This window comes from Nematostella vectensis, chromosome 4, assembly GCF_932526225.1.
Source record: "Nematostella vectensis chromosome 4, jaNemVect1.1, whole genome shotgun sequence".
Classification (NCBI taxonomy): domain Eukaryota; kingdom Metazoa; phylum Cnidaria; class Anthozoa; order Actiniaria; family Edwardsiidae; genus Nematostella; species Nematostella vectensis.
In genome coordinates, this window is record NC_064037.1 from 18,913,471 (window position 1) to 18,932,847 (window position 19,377).

At 39.8% G+C, this 19,377-nt stretch overlaps 1 protein-coding gene and 1 long non-coding RNA gene across 3 annotated transcripts; one reads left to right on the forward strand and one right to left on the reverse strand.

Annotated features, from left to right (window-relative positions):
- Positions 1-8,653: 8,653 nt before the first annotated feature.
- On the forward strand, positions 8,654-14,654 carry LOC125561890. Of its 2 annotated transcripts, none has more exons than XM_048726657.1 (2): positions 8,654-8,911; positions 10,354-14,654. In XM_048726657.1, the coding sequence occupies exon 2, from the start codon at positions 11,355-11,357 to the stop codon at positions 13,035-13,037; it is 1,683 nt and encodes a 560-aa protein (XP_048582614.1). In that variant the 5' UTR covers positions 8,654-8,911; positions 10,354-11,354; the 3' UTR covers positions 13,038-14,654. The 2 variants fall into 2 exon arrangements, with proteins under 2 accessions (XP_048582614.1, XP_048582615.1); XM_048726658.1 differs by having other exon boundaries at positions 10,379-14,654.
- Positions 14,213-15,235, reverse strand: LOC125561891. Its single transcript, XR_007307595.1, has 2 exons — positions 15,049-15,235; positions 14,213-14,549 (listed from the first exon to the last, which is right to left on the reverse strand). It is a non-coding gene; the product is annotated as an uncharacterized LOC125561891 (long non-coding RNA).
- Between the last annotated feature and the right edge of the window lie 4,142 nt (positions 15,236-19,377).

The window sequence follows — 19,377 nt, forward strand, 5'->3', positions numbered from 1 at the left end:
GACAAATATGATATGAGGTGGTTACCATGGTAACCAATTGTTTTGTAAACTAGGTATTGCCCGATTCAAAGTTAATGCTTGTATACAAGTCGATTTGGTAAATACTATAGTGACAAGAATAGCAGAGATATTAAGCCTGTTTTACATGTTAAATAATGAAATTGGGCATAAAAATTGCCATTCTTGTTTCAGGCCTAACTAAAACACTGTACACAATGTACAATTAACACATGACATTTATAAAAGCTAGGCAAATTACGATAGCAAAATAGTATTTTTGCATGACAACAGACGATTTTCTTAATTTGCAAAGAGTCCAGTAATTGAAGATGCATAATGTTATAACATTAATTGTTATAGAATAGCATCATACTTACTAAATTGTTTTTTAGTGTTTGGTTGGTTGGGTTTCTTGGTTGCTGTACTCTATAAAAAAATAGAAATTACTATTAGTAAACAAATTCTCTGTTAAATAAAATTCGGGTATCCTCAATGATAGACATTTTTTTCACAATCCATTTTTACTATGCAAAGAGTCTGTAGTCCAACAAACATAATGTTATAACAGTGCTATGTAATAAATAGTATTATACTTACTTAACTTGATGTGTCAAAGTACTGGTTTCTTTCTGTACCCAGAAAAAAAAGAGATTTATGTTAGTATATAACTGTGGTTTGTTATGAATAGTATTTATACTCACTTAATTGATGTCCTTTATTGGATAATGTTTTTCTGTAATCTGTTGAAAATCAGAAACATATGTAAGTAAACACATGTTTGGGCTATATAGCTACCAAAAGTACTCTCTAATGGAATTATGAATAAAATTTTCAACAATTAAAATGTAAAATATGTCTTTAGCTAATGCAATATATGTTAAACATTTGGTCAAGACAACTTGAGAAAATAATTTTGTGACAAGAATAGCAAAAATATTAGATCCAATTCTAGTGAGAGGTAAAAATAAGCATTAATTGCAAATTCGTGTGTATGAGCCTAACTGAATATTGTACCCAATGTACATGACATTGGTATAAACCCCGAAGGGGTGTGATGACTCTAACCCTTGCAGAGTTCTTTGACAAAGGAAATCAGAGCAGTGCAATACTAAAAATCACTGTATGTGGATACGTTTCTACCCAAAATTTATTGTATTATTTATACGTTTCCCTAAACGTGATTGAATAAGTAAGTACGTGAGAAATATGATCTTCACCATTTAATTACAATGAACTTTTTCAATTCAATTCTTTATATAAGATTTTTCATTGGAGAAAGTATTTGTTTTTTTTAGAGAAAAAAGTACAATTATTCAGTAAGTAAACACTAGAGCATAATATGACTTTTTTAGTGATAAAAATCAGTATCTTGTAATTCCCCTTTATATTTTTCTGTTAGAACATTGTTCAATGTTAGAATTTACAAGAATTCCTTGATACACAAACATTTCTGCGTATTTTAAGGGGTTTCTGAAAAACTCTGCTATAACTTTGAAATGTGCTCCTAAGAGCCACATTTTAGCTCCAAGGTGGTACAGTTCATCCATAACCTGACTGATTTCTCCTTCTTCGGAAACCAGCTCTAAAAATCTACTAAATCTTCCTTGGAGAACTCTTACTTGTTACGTGTGTTAAGCTTTTTCCCAAGGATTTTAAGCTTATTTATTTCTTCCCTGGCCACGAATTCTCGTAGCTTCGATGCTCTCGGTGTTGTGGTGTCCTGCACAGATTTTAACTCCTCCATATTAACTTCGAACGTTCAATGCAATGCGTTTTGCCAGTACCAGGCTCACCTATGATTGACAGCAGTTTGGTCCAATCATCCAATGAATGATCTTCGTCATCCTTCTATTAAATGATAGGTGGTGTTCTCAGTGGAGGTTGTGGATCGTCATCGTCAATTTCTTCGTCATCATAATATACTTGGGGTTGTGGCTGTACAGTTGCAAAAACTGTTCCATAATGGCGAGATCGTAAACCAAGAAATGACTTCAGCTTATTCAGCACACTTGTTGCTCGGCATTAAGCGTGAAGTCATTATAAGTTGGCCAATTTACGAAATCCTCATTACGGAGAACTTGTACTTGCTAGAGATGGTACATTTGCCTCGTACTATGTAGAAACGACAAAACATTGTCTACATAATACTCTTTATTGCCCTGTTCTCGAAATAAAGTGGAAATTGCAACATCATCGTTCCATAGTCTGGTTGCAATGCTAGGGCCGCTGCACAATACTTGAACTGTTCCGGAATGCTGTCATGGTTTGGTTGTCTAAGTTCACTGACATTCTTGAAAGGTACATCATTCAAAAATAAAATAAAATGGCGATGCCTTATGGTCTTCTTGTTCTTGCTGTGGGGGGGTTGCCTGTGGTGGTGACGTCATCACTTCAATGAAGCAATAATCAGAAAACCTAGCGTGAAGGTTAGATCGAGTCGATTTTGCGGTATTGCACACCTGAAGCTGCCCAATGTTCGATTGAGGGGGTTGGGGAGGGAACATTAACGGTAGAAAAATGACAACAGACTCATTTTATAAACACACTGTATTCTTTCTTGATTATCTTATTATCATCACATTTTGTAAGACTAAAGTGAAACGATAACTAGGTTATTAGGGTATACACCCGGAAAAATGACATTTTGCGCCAAGCACATCTTTGTGAATCCTCCGCAGTGAAGTTGCTAGCTTGAAATGACCGGGTTTATTACGCAAAGGATGCATTTTAGGAGGCTGTAAACTGTCCTTATTCTCAACCCAGAGTTTACCATCTAGCTCTATATAGTAAGTTCCGCTTGGTTCCCGCCTTTTATACCAGAATAACTGAGCAACGAAGTCTCCAGGTTTTAGCGTGGTCACGCCACTATCGCTGAGCCCGTCATTCTGGTTCAATCTTTCAGAAGCTTCTTGGGCAAACTCGCAGGCAAGAATCTTGCCATGAGATAGCGTTCTTCTGTCGTATGTTAGCCTGAAAACAACCATATTGATTTTTGTTATTAATTACACGCCACGTGTTACCACATTTTAAAAGTTATTCACGACTGAGTGCATAAATTCGCTTTGATTGTTTGACCGAATGTCTCAGAGCGGCGGCCACGCTCTCTTTTAACGAATCCGGGCAATTACTGCGGATATCAAACAAGGAATTTATTTGAGAGACTAAATTTCTCGGAGTCCAGTTGACTCCAGTGGTGCACTAGGCTCTAACTTTAGGAAGCAGGGATTGCGATGGACATCAATTATAATTATGAGGTGTATATCGTGAAAAAAATAACCTGCATGGGCCCCTTTACCCGTTCGAGATCAAAGAACTAGTTCTAGCCAAATACAAGGCAGAGATTCAAGCAAGCCAAGCTGTCATTACGCCAGCCACTTCTATCACAGATAGTTGTTGATATTTTACAGGTGTAAAGCTAGTGTTAATACACTTTACACCTGTTGACACAGGTTTCAATATAAAATGAAAACAAAAGACGCTTTCTCTCTCATGTAAGAGTACTTTACTCCATGACACCACATAATGTTATGAGTAGCAGGCTTGTGATAAGGAAGAAGGACCATTACAAAAGTGATGTGGGTTGGTGCCCACACGTGTTTGTGCATGCCCTGGGCGTGACAGGACGGACCAAAACAATCTAGATAAGGCTTGTTCTCTCGAGAGGCTCTTAGAAGTACCATATGCGGTCCAACCCAGAAGTTTTGAGACTTCCCTTCAACAAAGAACACCATGTGGACTATTCAATACACCGAAAAAAAAAACGAATACGACTTTGACAAGAGCCCAGAACTCTTCTAATCTGGCCATTGGCACCTGCACCAGGACTTGTCAGTAACCAGAGAATCAAAACCGAATAAGATATTCAATGACTTCTCACAAACTTCTAAACCCAAAGTAGGTCGTACATGTATAATAAGCACAGTTTTGGAACAGCCTTCAAAGTCCCTCTGGAGACTCTTATATTATATTAATATATAAAGTATTTCTGTATATATTGAAATATATAATGTATCTCTTATTATTTATTTGCGAGACCAGACAATGGTATATGATAAATTAACAGCGGCAAAACTAGCAGTATGCATTTTTAAATTTCTCGGAGTCCAGTGGACTCCAGTGGTGCACTAGGCTCTAACTTTAGGAAGCAGGGATTGCGATGGACATCAATTATAATTATAAGGTGTATATCGTGAAAAAAAATAACCTGCATGGGCCCCTTTACCGTTCGAGATCAAAGAACTAGTTCTAGCCAAATACAAGGCAGAGATTTAAGCAAGCCAAGCTGTCATTACGCCAGCCACTTCTATCACAGATAGTTGCTGATATTTTACAGGTGTAAAGCTAGTGTTAATACACTTTACACCTGTTGACACAGGTTTCAATATAAAGTGAAAACAAAAGACGCTTTCTCTCTCATGTTAGAGTACATTACTCCATGACACCACATAATGTTATGAGTAGCAGACTTGTGATAAGGAAGAAGGACCATTACAAAAGTGATGGGGTTGGTGCCCACACGTGTTTGTGCATGCCCTGGGCGTGACAGGGCGGACCAAAAAATTCTAGATAAGGCTTGTTCTCTCGAGAGGCTCTTTGAAGTACCATATGCGGTCCAATCCAGAAGTTTTGAGACTTCCCTTCAACAAAGAACACTATGTGGACTATTCAATACACCGAAAAATAAAAAACGAATACGACTTTGACAAGAGCCCACAATTCTTCTAATCTGGCCATTGGCACCTGCACCAGGACTAGTCAGTACACCAGAGAATCAAAACCGAATAAGATATTCAATGACTTCTCACAAACTTCTAAACCCAAAGTAGGTCGTACATGTATAATAAGCACATTTTTGGAAAAGCCTTCAAAGTCCCTCTGGAGACTCTTATATTATATTAATATATAAAGTATTTCTGTATATATTGAAATATATAATGTATCTCTTATTATTTATTTGCGAGACCAGACAATGGTATATGATAAATTAACAGCGGCAAAACTAGCAGTATGCATTTTTAAATTTCTCGGAGTCCAGTGGACTCCAGTGGTGCACTAGGCTCTAACTTTAGGAAACAGGGATTGCGATGGACATCGATTATAATTATAAGGTGTATATCGTGAAAAAAAATAATCTGCATGGGCCCCTTTACCCGTTCGAGATCAAAGAACTAGTTCTAGCCAAATACAAGGCAGAGATTCAAGCAAGCCAAGCTGTCATTACGCCAGCCACTTCTATCACAGATAGTTGTTGATATTTTATAGGTGTAAAGCTAGTGTTAATACACTTTACACCTGTTGACACAGGTTTCAATATAAAATTAAAACAAAAGACGCTTTCTCTCTCATGTAAGAGTACATTACTCCATGACACCACATAATGTTATGAGTAGCAGACTTGTGATAAGGAAGAGAGACCATTACAAAAGTGATGGGGGGTGAGGCCCACACGTGTTTGTGCATGCCCTGGGCGTGACAGGACGGACCAAAAAAAATCTAGATAAGGCTTGTTCTCTCGAGAGGCTCTTAGAAGTACCATATGCGGTCCAACCCAGAAGTTTTGAGACTTCCCTTCAACAAAGAACACTATGTGGACTATTCAATACACCGAAAAATAAAAAACGAATACGACTTTGACAAGAGCCCAGAATTCTTCTAATCTGGCCATTGGCACCTGCACCAGGACTAGTCAGTACACCAGAGAATCAAAACCGAATAAGATATTCAATGACTTCTCACAAACTTCTAAACCCAAAGTAGGTCGTACATGTATAATAAGCACATTTTTGGAACAGCCTTCAAAGTCCCTCTGGAGACTCTTATATTATATTAATATATAAAGTATTTCTGTATATATTCAAATATATAATGTATCTCTTATTATTTATTTGCGAGACCAGACAATGGTATATGATAAATTAACAGCGGCAAAACTAGCAGTATGCATTTTTAAATTTCTCGGAGTCCAGTGGACTCCAGTGGTGCACTAGGCTCTAACTTTAGGAAGCAGGGATTGCGATGGACATCAATTATAATTATAAGGTGTATATCGTGAAAAAAAATAACCTGCATGGGCCCCTTTACCCGTTCGAGATCAAAGAACTAGTTCTAGCCAAATACAAGGCAGAGATTCAAGCAAGCCAAGCTGTCATTACGTCAGCCACTTCTATCACAGATAGTTGCTGATAATTTACAGGTGTAAAGCTAGTGTTAATACACTTTACACCTGTTGACACAGGTTTAAATATAAAATGAAAACAAAAGACGCTTTCTCTCTCATGTTAGAGTACATTACTCCATGACACCACATAATGTTATGAGAAGCAGACTTGTGATAAGGAAGAAGGACCATTACAAAAGTGATGGGGTTGGTGCCCACACGTGTTTGTTCATGCCCTGGGCGTGACAGGACGGACCAAAAAAATCTAGATAAGGCTTGTTCTCTCGAGAGGCTCTTAGAAGTACCATATGCGGTCCAACCCAGAAGTTTTGAGACTTCCCTTCAACAAAGAACACCATGTGGACTATTCAATACACCGAAAAAAAAAAACGAATACGACTTTGACAAGAGCCCAGAACTCTTCTAATCTGGCCATTGGCACCTGCACCAGGACTTGTCAGTAACCAGAGAATCAAAACCGAATAAGATATTCAATGACTTCTCACAAACTTCTAAACCCAAAGTAGGTCGTACATGTATAATAAGCACAGTTTTGGAACAGCCTTCAAAGTCCCTCTGGAGACTCTTATATTATATTAATATATAAAGTATTTCTGTATATATTGAAATATATAATGTATCTCTTATTATTTATTTGCGAGACCAGACAATGGTATATGATAAATTAACAGCGGCAAAACTAGCAGTATGCATTTTTAAATTTCTCGGAGTCCATTGGACTCCAGTGGTGCACTAGGCTCTAACTTTAGGAAGCAGGGATTGCGATGGACATCAATTATAATTATAAGGTGTATATCGTTAAAAAAAATAACCTGCATGGGCCCCTTTACCCGTTCGAGATCAAAGAACTAGTTCTAGCCAAATACAAGGCAGAGATTCAAGCAAGCCAAGCTGTCATTACGCCAGCCACTTCTATCACAGATAGTTGCTGATAATTTACAGGTGTAAAGCTAGTGTTAATACACTTTACACCTGTTGACACAGGTTTCAATATAAAATGAAAACAAAAGACGCTTTCTCTCTCATGTTAGAGTACATTACTCCATGACACCACATAATGTTATGAGTAGCAGACTTGTGATAAGGAAGAAGGACCATTACAAAAGTGATGGGGGGTGAGGCCCACACGTGTTTGTGCATGCCCTGGGCGTGACAGGACGGACCAAAAAAATCTAGATAAGGCTTGTTCTCTCGAGAGGCTCTTAGAAGTACCATATGCGGTCCAACCCAGAAGTTTTGAGACTTCCCTTCAACAAAGAACACCATGTGGACTATTCAATACACCGAAAAAAAAAACGAATACGACTTTGACAAGAGCCCAGAACTCTTCTAATCTGGCCATTGGCACCTGCACCAGGACTTGTCAGTAACCAGAGAATCAAAACCGAATAAGATATTCAATGACTTCTCACAAACTTCTAAACCCAAAGTAGGTCGTACATGTATAATAAGCACAGTTTTGGAACAGCCTTCAAAGTCCCTCTGGAGACTCTTATATTATATTAATATATAAAGTATTTCTGTATATATTGAAATATATAATGTATCTCTTATTATTTATTTGCGAGACCAGACAATGGTATATGATAAATTAACAGCGGCAAAACTAGCAGTATGCATTTTTAAATTTCTCGGAGTCCAGTGGACTCCAGTGGTGCACTAGGCTCTAACTTTAGGAAGCAGGGATTGCGATGGACATCGATTATAATTATAACGTATATATCGTGAAAAAAAATAACCTGCATGGGCCCCTTTACCCGTTCGAGATCAAAGAACTAGTTCTAGCCAAATACAAGGCAGAGATTCAAGCAAGCCAAGCTGTCATTACGCCAGCCACTTCTATCACAGATAGTTGTTAATATTTTACAGGTGTAAAGCTAGTGTTAATACACTTTACACCTGTTGACACAGGTTTCAAAATAAAGTGAAACAAAAGACGCTTTCTCTCTCATGTTAGAGTACATTACTCCATGACACCACATAATGTTATGAGTAGCAGACTTGTGATAAGGAAGAAGGACCATTACAAAAGTGATGGGGGGTGAGGCCCACACGTGTTTGTGCATGCCCTGGGCGTGACAGGACGGACCAAAAAAATCTAGATAAGGCTTGTTCTCTCGAGAGGCTCTTAGAAGTACCATATGCGGTCCAACACAGAAGTTTTGAGACTTCCCTTCAACAAAGAACACTATGTGGACTATTCAATACACCGAAAAATAAAAAACCGAATACGACTTTGACAAGAGCCCAGAACTCTTCTAATCTGGCCATTGGCACCTGCACCAGGACTAGTCAGTACACCAGATAAATCAAAACCGAATAAGATATTCAATGACTTCTGACAAACTTCTAAACACAAAGTAGGTCGTACATGTATAATTAGCACATTTTTGGAACAGCCTTCAAAGTCCCTCTGGAGACTCTTATATTATATTAATATATAAAGTATTTCTGTATATATTGAAATGTATAAAGAAAATATTTGCTTGCGAATAGACTTTTTATGCTTTCCCACGGGTTATTCAAATTAATGCTATAATATTATAATCGGAACCCTGTGCAGTATAATTCATTGATGGGGACCCTGTGTTATTGTTATATAACAACTGTCCACACGTGACTCCTGTTGGGGATGCATTGCATTGACCCCTATCCATTAGCACTAGGCTAGGGAAACACTCGTGCACGGTGTCATTTGCTGCCAGTCGCCGAAGGATCCGCTAAAGTTTTTCGGTGAGTTGTTATGGCTTCTGATATACCTAAAGTTCTCATCTTAGGACATTCTTTTGTCCGTCGTCTACATTCGGATCTTTCGGCTAATTTTGATTCCCGGGCGGATCTTTCCTTTGGTTTTGCTGGTAGCATCCATGTTATTTTGCACGGCGTGGGAGGACGCACTGTTCCTTGGCTTCGCGCCAGGGATCTCCATGTCGTTTCTCGGTCCTCTCCCGATGTAGTTATTATTGAAATCGGTACCAATGACCTTTCCTGTGTTGGTCCTGAAGTTGTTGGCTCACGCATTGAAGAATTAGTGTTGCTCTTACGCAACGAGTATTCCGTTCGCGTCGTCGGTTTATGCCATGTTATCCCACGGGGGCGTGCATTCCGCGGTCACCGCGTATTTAACAGAAATGCTGAAACTCTTAACCAAATCTCGAGTGTTCTTCTCGAGTCCTTGCCAAACGTGTTCTGCTGGTCACACAGGGGTTTTAAAAACCCTTTCCATACTCCATTCCTGCGTGATGGAGTTCATTTGTCTCAAGATAGCCAGTATATGCTGTATCGTAGCTATCGCGGTGCTATCATTCATTCAATCAACTTACTCAAGACAACGGAGACCGAAACTCATCTTTAACGATCGGTAGGTTTGTTGATGACTGATAGGCCTTACGGATTGCCTCTTTTTTCACTCATTGAATTTAGCCGAACTACTATTACTTACTCCGTTCTTATTGTGGTGGCACTAATCTGTTCAAAATCTGTTTTTATCGTACTGTTTACTTGAGCTGTTGACCCTCTTTGACCTCCACTGTTTTACCGAACTAATAGCGAAGTATTTAACGGTTTTGGCATTTTGATATTTTCTTTCTTGCATAGTTGCTTCATAACTGCGGGTATGTTATATCCGATGTTTGTACAATTAAATTTCCCTTACGAGGAGTCATACATTATATTTTGTTGTTTAAGTTCGGCTTGAAATTTGCCTTGTGGGGGCTTTAATCCTCCTTCTGCTCTCAATCGCGAGAGGTTTATATCAACTCGCGGACTTCATGGGGCTTCAATCCTCGTGTTTATTAATTCTGTGAGGCTTAAATCCTTACAATTGGCTTCGTGGGGGCTTTATTCCTCCCCTTGTCCCTAAGATTTTATGGGGCTTTAATCCTCTTGTTAATTATTTGCACAAGGCTTTACTCCTTGTACAGTAATTTGTTTTCTGGGGGTTTTTCAATCCTCCTTTTCTATTATATTTTTCTCTCTAGTAGATTGTATGGGGCTTCAATCCTCCTGTTTATCATTTTGTTTCTCATTTTGCTGTGATTTGCTTTCTTGCACTGATGCTGTGGTGGTTTCAATCCTCCCATTGTTATATGTTTATTATTTGGGGGTTTCATTCCTCTAATTTATTAATTTTGGAGGATGATATTACATCAGCTCCATGTACCTATCTTTTGCAGATAGATTTGTACTATTTTCCTATAGAAGTAGACCATGCCTAGGAAACGCCGACCACCACCACCTCCAATTCAGCCAGCTAAAAGGCCTAGATCTGCTCGGCTGCAAGCAAGGAGAACCGGGTTAATGGTCGACCCTCCACCAGCCGTTAACAACACGGAGGAAATTGTCGCACCACCATCAGCCGTAAATAACAGAGAGCCAACGGTCATACCACCACACGCAACCTTGTCACCAGACACGTTGGAGATGATCATTTCAACGGTCACAACCAGGGTCACAGATGCCCTTATACCTCTCCTCCCACAGCGGGTTCCTGCTGAAGAAGCTAATACACCAGTGGAGGTTCCACCCCAAACGCGCACCGATGCATTGGTGGAGTCAGCCATCGCCAACGTTCGGGGCCTGCTCTCAGGTGAGAAGGACCCTCCACCACCCCCTACACATGACCTTCAGACAGTTCAATTTTCGCTCGACACAAGAGTTTCCACAAAGACAAAGGCGAAGATTTGGGATAATGAATTTTTAGAGTTTGGTATTCTATAAAGCAATCCCTGGTCAGAGGACAAATATCAGTTAAGTGTCTCATCAGGTAGTGGGGGCCGGCAGCCCTCAATTTGTCTAGAGCCCACTACTCGGCCTAAACGGAATCTGACTATGGAGATGTGGGCATCAGCCTTCAGAATTTTTGTGGCGGTTTATACCCAGAAATATCCCAATGAGGCCCCAGCCCTCATGAAATATGGGGAAACGATCCATGATTTGGCTAATCGTGGCCACAATTGGCGTTATTATGATGAAACATTCCGTACGCTGCGCCAGGTAAACCCCTCCCTGTTCCCATGGGCCAATATCCATTCCGAATTGTGGCTTCGGTCACATGTTTCGGTAACTAAACCTGCCAGTACCGGAAGAATTCCAAACAAATCACACCAGGCTATCCCAAAAGGTTTCTGTTACCGTTTCCACAGTGGCAAGGCATGTTCGGGTTGCGACTTCAAGCATGCATGTTATCTCTGCAGTGCTGGTAGCCACCCTGCCACTAAATGTTTTCGTCCCCAACGGCAACAACCGGGAGGACAATCGGAACATGCCAGGCCCCAATCTTCCAACCCCGGTAAAAAGTGAACGTTTTTTACATTTACTTTCTGGGTATGAACCAGCCATTTTTGCTTATCTGTCTAAGGGTTTCAATTCAGGTTTTTCCTTGCATTTTGAAGGCACATTAGAACCCCTTGAATCTCAGAACCTGCTTTCGGCTTCTGAACATCCTGAAATTGTTGATGCCAAGGTCTTCAAAGAGCTGGAGGCCCATAGGCTTGCAGGTCCCTTTGCAATCCCACCATTTTCACCCTTTCGGGTATCTCCGTTGGGGGTTGTACCTAAGAAAACACCCGGTGAATTTAGGCTTATACATCATCTTTCTTTCCCTAAAGGGATTTCTATCAATGATGGCATAATGCCAGCTAATACAAGCGTCCGTTATGCCACTATCGAGGACGCAATTCGATTTATTCGGCATAATGGTACCAGCTGTTATCTTGCTAAGACTGACATAAAGAATGCATTTCGCATAATTCCTATCGATCCTAAGGACTACCCCTTGTTGGGTTTTAAATGGAGAGACTCTTACTATTATGATCGATGCATGCCTATGGGTTGTTCCAGCTCCTGTAAAACGTTTGAAACCTTTAGTACGGCTGTGGAATGGATAGCTAGGAACAAATTACATATACATTCAATCCTCCACCTTCTTGATGACTTTTTGATCATAGCCCCTACCGAAGATCTATGTAGGGCGCAACTACAACTTTTTCTGGACCTATGTAACTATCTGGGTATTCCCATAGCACCAGAGAAAACAATGGGACCTGCCACTACTTTGCAGTTTGCGGGTATTGAACTTGATACCCAAATGTTAGTGGCTCGCCTACCACAAGACAAAATTGACAAGTCTATACAGCTGATTACTAGTTTTTTGCGCAGAAAGAAGGTGTCCCTCCAGGAGTTACAGTCGCTAATTGGAATGCTAAATTTCGCATGTTCTGTTGTCATGCCTGGCAGGGCCTTTCTGAGGCGGCTGATAGATCTCACTATTAATGTTAGGGCCCCTCACCACAAGATCAGACTAAATATAAGTGCCGAGGAGGACTTAAAAATTTGGCTGTCTTTTCTTCAGAACTTCAATTGCAAGTCATTTTTCCTTGACGAGCACTGGGTGAGCTCACCTAAACTTCGGCTCTTTACTGATGCTGCAGGCTCTCTGGGTTATGGGGCAGTTTTTGGTGACGAATGGTGCTATGGGCAATGGCCCGATACATGGGTAGGAAAGAACATCGCTATTCTGGAATTCTATCCCATTGTCCTTAGTGTACATTTATGGGGGCATAGAATGACCAACCAGTGCATTTTATTTTTTACTGATAACGAAGCATTGGTTTACGTGATCAATAAACAGAGCTGCCGGGATAAATCTCTAATGTTTTTTGTCCGCCACTTGGTCGCCCTTTGTCTTAAACATAATATTCTTTTCAGAGCAAAGCATATACCAGGTGTGCATAACATTTTAGCAGATTCTTTATCTCGTCTCCAGCTTCAGGTTTTCAAAGAAAAAGCCCCAGCAACAATGCATTCCAACCCGACGGAAATTCCGTTGTCTCTGTTGCCACAACATTGGGGCCCATAGTTGAAACACTCATGGCTTCAAGCCTTCAGCAATCATCCATCCCTACCTATAGACGGGCTTGGCGTTTATTTAACCAGTTCCTCAGCGCTACCTTCCAGAATTGTGCTGTACAGCTGCCCATATCGCCAAGTATGGTAGCTCTTTTTATTGCATATTTATTCGATCATCACTATGCCCCTTCAACTGTTCACACTTATGTATCTGCGCTGGGCTATTCACATCGTTTATCTAATCTTCCTGATCCAACTAAGGTTTTTTATGTGATCCAGATACTCAAAGGCTATAGCAAAATTGGTTTTAAACTTGATACTCGGCTTCCCATCACCTTGCCAATACTACAACGTTTGGTTACAGCAGCTCCTGTTATTTGTTCCACGAAATTTGAATCATGTCTTTTTCAATCAATGTGCTGTTTTGCCTTTTATGCTTTCTTACGAGTTGGGGAAATGACTCAATCCAGTCATACTCAGAATACAGGAAGTCTGTTAACAATTTTTCAACTATCCCAACTCAAAGCGGAGACCGGTGTGGTTAAAGCTCTGAAATTGACTTTTCATAATTTTAAACACAGCTACAATCAGCGTCCCTTCTCCCTGATAATTCAGCGCCAGAACAGCCCTTGTCCAGTTAATTTACTGCTGCAGTACTTAGTTTTGAGGGGTACACATGCGGGCCCCCTATTTTTGGACAGTTTTGGTAATGCTGTTACTAGAGATAAATTCACTAACTTGCTGTCACTTGCTATAAGACATTCAGGTCTTAATCCATCATTTTATAAAGGGCACAGCTTTCGGATTGGAGCTGCATCTCATGCGGCAGCGCAAGGGTTATCTGATGCACAGATCAGGATTATGGGACGCTGGAAATCTAATGCCTTTCAGAAGTACATACGGGTCAATAGTCTTGTGAATTAGTACAATTTTTTCCTTTTAGAACTGGTCGATTGCTGGGGAATCCATTGGTTCTCGAAGGCATATGATGTGTACTGTATACACTCCACTACTTGCAAGGGCGATAGATTGAGTGTGTGCAGTACATCTCATATGTAGCAACTTGCATAGTAGTGTATTTCTTGCCCATCCTTGAGTTTAGGTTGAGCTACAATCCAGACAAGGCAACTGCTTACAAGGGTAGCAGTTTGCTTGAATCCATTTAACTTAAATTGTTCTCTTTTCTTGCATAGTACTGGCAATCACTTGCATGGGCGGTGTCTTTGCGGTACAATTGCTTTGTTAGTAGCTTGTTCATAAGGGCGAAAGTCTGCCGCCTTTATCAAATTGGCATTTACTTTTCTCCTGTCACAATACAGGAAACATTTGCATGGGCTGTGTCCTTGTTGTGTTGTGATTGGATAATTGACAAAGCATTTTGTTTTTGCTTTAAGTAGCAACACTATGCGAAGGTATGATTGTAGCTTATATGTGCTATCGTTCTCGAGTGCTGCTTTTTCCCTTGGGTGGGGCTGCATTGTGGATTATCACCCACCATGCATTTGGCGTTGTTTGCCCTCACCTTTACTGGGCAATTTTTAGATTTATCAGAGCAAATTATATATTTTGACAAATTTTATTAATAAAGCGGCTTTGGGCTAACAGCCCATAGCCATTATGATTCAAACACTGTCTTGTTTTGTATCCATGCCCAGTAAACAAAGCGCGGGTTAAAGCAGCTCTCGTTCTATGGAAGCTAAGTGGGGAAGGCATAAAGAAAATATTTGCTTGCGAATAGACTTTTTATGCTTTCCCACGGGTTATTCAAATTAATGCTATAATATTATAATCGGAACCCTGTGCAGTATAATTCATTGATGGGGACCCTGTGTTATTGTTATATAACAACTGTCCACACGTGACTCCTGTTGGGGATGCATTGCATTGACCCCTATCCATTAGCACTAGGCTAGGGAAACACTCGTGCACGGTGTCATTTGCTGCCAGTCGCCGAAGGATCCGCTAACGTTTTTCCCCTCCCTACCCTCCCAGGAGTCCTGTTTGGCATTGTTTGCCCTCACCTTTACTGGGCAATTTTTAGATTTATCAGAGCAAATTATATATTTTGACAAATTTTATTAATAAAGCGGCTTTGGGCTAACAGCCCATAGCCATTATGATTCAAACACTGTCTTGTTTTGTATCCATGCCCAGTAAACAAAGCGCGGGTTAAAGCAGCTCTCGTTCTATGGAAGCTAAGTGAGGAAGGCATAAAGTATCTCTTATTATTTATTTGCAAGACCAGACAATGGTATATGTTAAATTAACAGCGGCAAAACTAGCAGTATGCATTTTTAAATTTCTCGGAGTCTATTGGACTCCAGTGGTGCACTAGGCTCTAACTTTAGGAAGCAGGGATTGCGATGGACATCAATTATAATTATAAGGTGTATATCGTGAAAAAAATTAAACTGCATGGGCCCCTTTACCCGTTCGAGATCAAAGAACTAGTTCTAGCCAAATACAAGGCAGAGATTCAAGCAAGCCAAAATTTCATTACTCCAGCCACTTCTATCACAGATAGTTGCTGATATTTTACAGGTGTAAAGCTAGTGTTAATACACTTTACACCTGTTGACACAGGTTTCAATATAAAGTGAAAACAAAAGACGCTTTCTCTCTCATGTTAGAGTACATTACTCCATGACACCACATAATGTAATGAGTAGCAGACTTGTGATAACGAAGAAGGACCATTACAAAAGTGATAGGGGTTGGTGCCCACACGTGTTTGTGCATGCCCTGGGCGTGACAGGACGGACCAAAAAAATCTAGATAAGGCTTGTTCTCTCGAGAGGCTCTTAGAAGTACCATATGCGGTCCAACCCAGAAGGTTTGAGACTTCCCTTCAACAAAGAACACCATGTGGACTATTCAATACACCGAAAAATAAAAAACGAATACGACTTTGACAAGAGCCCACAATTCTTCTAATCTGGCCATTGGCACCTGCACCAGGACTAGTCAGTACACCAGAGAATCAAAACCGAATAAGATATTCAATGACTTCTCACAAACTTCTAAACCCAAAGTAGGTCGTACATGTATAATAAGCACATTTTTGGAAAAGCCTTCAAAGTCCCTCTGGAGACTCTTATATTATATTAATATATAAAGTATTTCTGTATATATTGAAATATATAATGTATCTCTTATTATTTATTTGCGAGACCAGACAATGGTATATGATAAATTAACAGCGGCAAAACTAGCAGTATGCATTTTTAAATTTCTCGGAGTCCAGTGGACTCCAGTGGTGCACTAGGCTCTAACTTTAGGAAACAGGGATTGCGATGGACATCGATTATAATTATAAGGTGTATATCGTGAAAAAAAATAATCTGCATGGGCCCCTTTACCCGTTCGAGATCAAAGAACTAGTTCTAGCCAAATACAAGGCAGAGATTCAAGCAAGCCAAGCTGTCATTACGCCAGCCACTTCTATCACAGATAGTTGTTGATATTTTATAGGTGTAAAGCTAGTGTTAATACACTTTACACCTGTTGACACAGGTTTCAATATAAAATTAAAACAAAAGACGCTTTCTCTCTCATGTAAGAGTACATTACTCCATGACACCACATAATGTTATGAGTAGCAGACTTGTGATAAGGAAGAGAGACCATTACAAAAGTGATGGGGGGTGAGGCCCACACGTGTTTGTGCATGCCCTGGGCGTGACAGGACGGACCAAAAAAAATCTAGATAAGGCTTGTTCTCTCGAGAGGCTCTTAGAAGTACCATATGCGGTCCAACCCAGAAGTTTTGAGACTTCCCTTTAACAAAGAACACTATGTGGACTATTCAATACACCGAAAAATAAAAAACGAATACGACTTTGACAAGAGCCCAGAATTCTTCTAATCTGGCCATTGGCACCTGCACCAGGACTAGTCAGTTCACCAGAGAATCAAAACCGAATACGATATTCAATGACTTCTCACAAACTTCTAAACCCAAAGTAGGTCGTACATGTATAATAAGCACATTTTTGGAAAAGCCTTCAAAGTCCCTCTGGCGACTCTTATATTATATTTATATATAAAGTATTTCTGTATATATTGAAATGTATAAAGTATCTCTTATTATTTATTTGCGAGACCAGACAATGGTATACGTTAAATTAACAGCGGCAAAACTAGCAGTATGCATTTTTAAATTTCTCGGAGTCCATTGAACTCCAGTGGTGCACTAGGCTCTAACTTTAGGAAGCAGGGATTGCGATGGGCATCAATTATAATTATAAGGTGTATATCGTGAAAAAAAATAACCTGCATGGGCCCCTCTACCCGTTCGAGATCAAAGAACTAGTTCTAGCCAAATACAAGGCAGAGATTTAAGCAAGCCAAGCTGTCATTACGCCAGCCACTTCTATCACAGATAGTTGCTGATATTTTACAGGTGTAAAGCTAGTGTTAATACACTTTACACCTGTTGACACAGGTTTCAATATAAAGTGAAAACAAAAGACGCTTTCTCTCTCATGTTAGAGTACATTACTCCATGACACCACATAATGTTATGAGTAGCAGACTTGTGATAAGAAAGAAGGACCATTACAAAAGTGATGGGTTTGGTGCCCACACGTGTTTGTGCATGCCCTGGGCGTGACAGGGCGGACCAAAAAATTCTAGATAAGGCTTGTTCTCTCGAGAGGCTCTTAGAAGTACCATATGCGGTCCAACCCAGAAGTTTTGAGACTTCCCTTCAACAAAGAACACTATGTGGACTATTCAATACACCGAAAAATAAAAAACGAATACGACTTTGACAAGAGCCCAGAATTCTTCTAATCTGGCCATTGGCACCTGCACCAGGACTAGTCAGTACACCAGAGAATCAAAACCGAATAAGATATTCAATGACTTCTCACAAACTTCTAAACCCAAAGTAGGTCGTACATGTATAATAAGCACATTTTTGGAACAGCCTTCAAAGTCCCTCTGGAGACTCTTATATTATATTAATATATAAAGTATTTCTGTATATATTCAAATATATAATGTATCTCTTATTATTTATTTGCGAGACCAGACAATGGTATATGATAAATTAACAGCGGCAAAACTAGCAGTATGCATTTTTAAATTTCTCGGAGTCCAGTGGACTCCAGTGGTGCACTAGGCTCTAACTTTAGGAAGCAGGGATTGCGATGGACATCAATTATAATTATAAGGTGTATATCGTGAAAAAAAATAACCTGCATGGGCCCCTTTACCCGTTCGAGATCAAAGAACTAGTTCTAGCCAAATACAAGGCAGAGATTCAAGCAAGCCAAGCTGTCATTACGTCAGCCACTTCTATCACAGATAGTTGCTGATAATTTACAGGTGTAAAGCTAGTGTTAATACACTTTACACCTGTTGACACAGGTTTAAATATAAAATGAAAACAAAAGACGCTTTCTCTCTCATGTTAGAGTACATTACTCCATGACACCACATAATGTTATGAGAAGCAGACTTGTGATAAGGAAGAAGGACCATTACAAAAGTGATGGGGTTGGTGCCCACACGTGTTTGTTCATGCCCTGGGCGTGACAGGACGGACCAAAAAAATCTAGATAAGGCTTGTTCTCTCGAGAGGCTCTTAGAAGTACCATATGCGGTCCAACCCAGAAGTTTTGAGACTTCCCTTCAACAAAGAACACCATGTGGACTATTCAATACACCGAAAAAAAAAAACGAATACGACTTTGACAAGAGCCCAGAACTCTTCTAATCTGGCCATTGGCACCTGCACCAGGACTTGTCAGTAACCAGAGAATCAAAACCGAATAAGATATTCAATGACTTCTCACAAACTTCTAAACCCAAAGTAGGTCGTACATGTATAATAAGCACAGTTTTGGAACAGCCTTCAAAGTCCCTCTGGAGACTCTTATATTATATTAATATATAAAGTATTTCTGTATATATTGAAATATATAATGTATCTCTTATTATTTATTTGCGAGACCAGACAATGGTATATGATAAATTAACAGCGGCAAAACTAGCAGTATGCATTTTTAAATTTCTCGGAGTCCATTGGACTCCAGTGGTGCACTAGGCTCTAACTTTAGGAAGCAGGGATTGCGATGGACATCAATTATAATTATAAGGTGTATATCGTTAAAAAAAATAACCTGCATGGGCCCCTTTACCCGTTCGAGATCAAAGAACTAGTTCTAGCCAAATACAAGGCAGAGATTCAAGCAAGCCAAGCTGTCATTACGCCAGCCACTTCTATCACAGATAGTTGCTGATAATTTACAGGTGTAAAGCTAGTGTTAATACACTTTACACCTGTTGACACAGGTTTCAATATAAAATGAAAACAAAAGACGCTTTCTCTCTCATGTTAGAGT

Excerpts from the sequence above, each read along its gene's own strand:
- LOC125561890 (XM_048726657.1), top strand. The coding sequence starts at position 11,355 with ATGCATGTTATCTCTGCAGTGCTGGTAGCCACCCTGCCACTAAATGTT.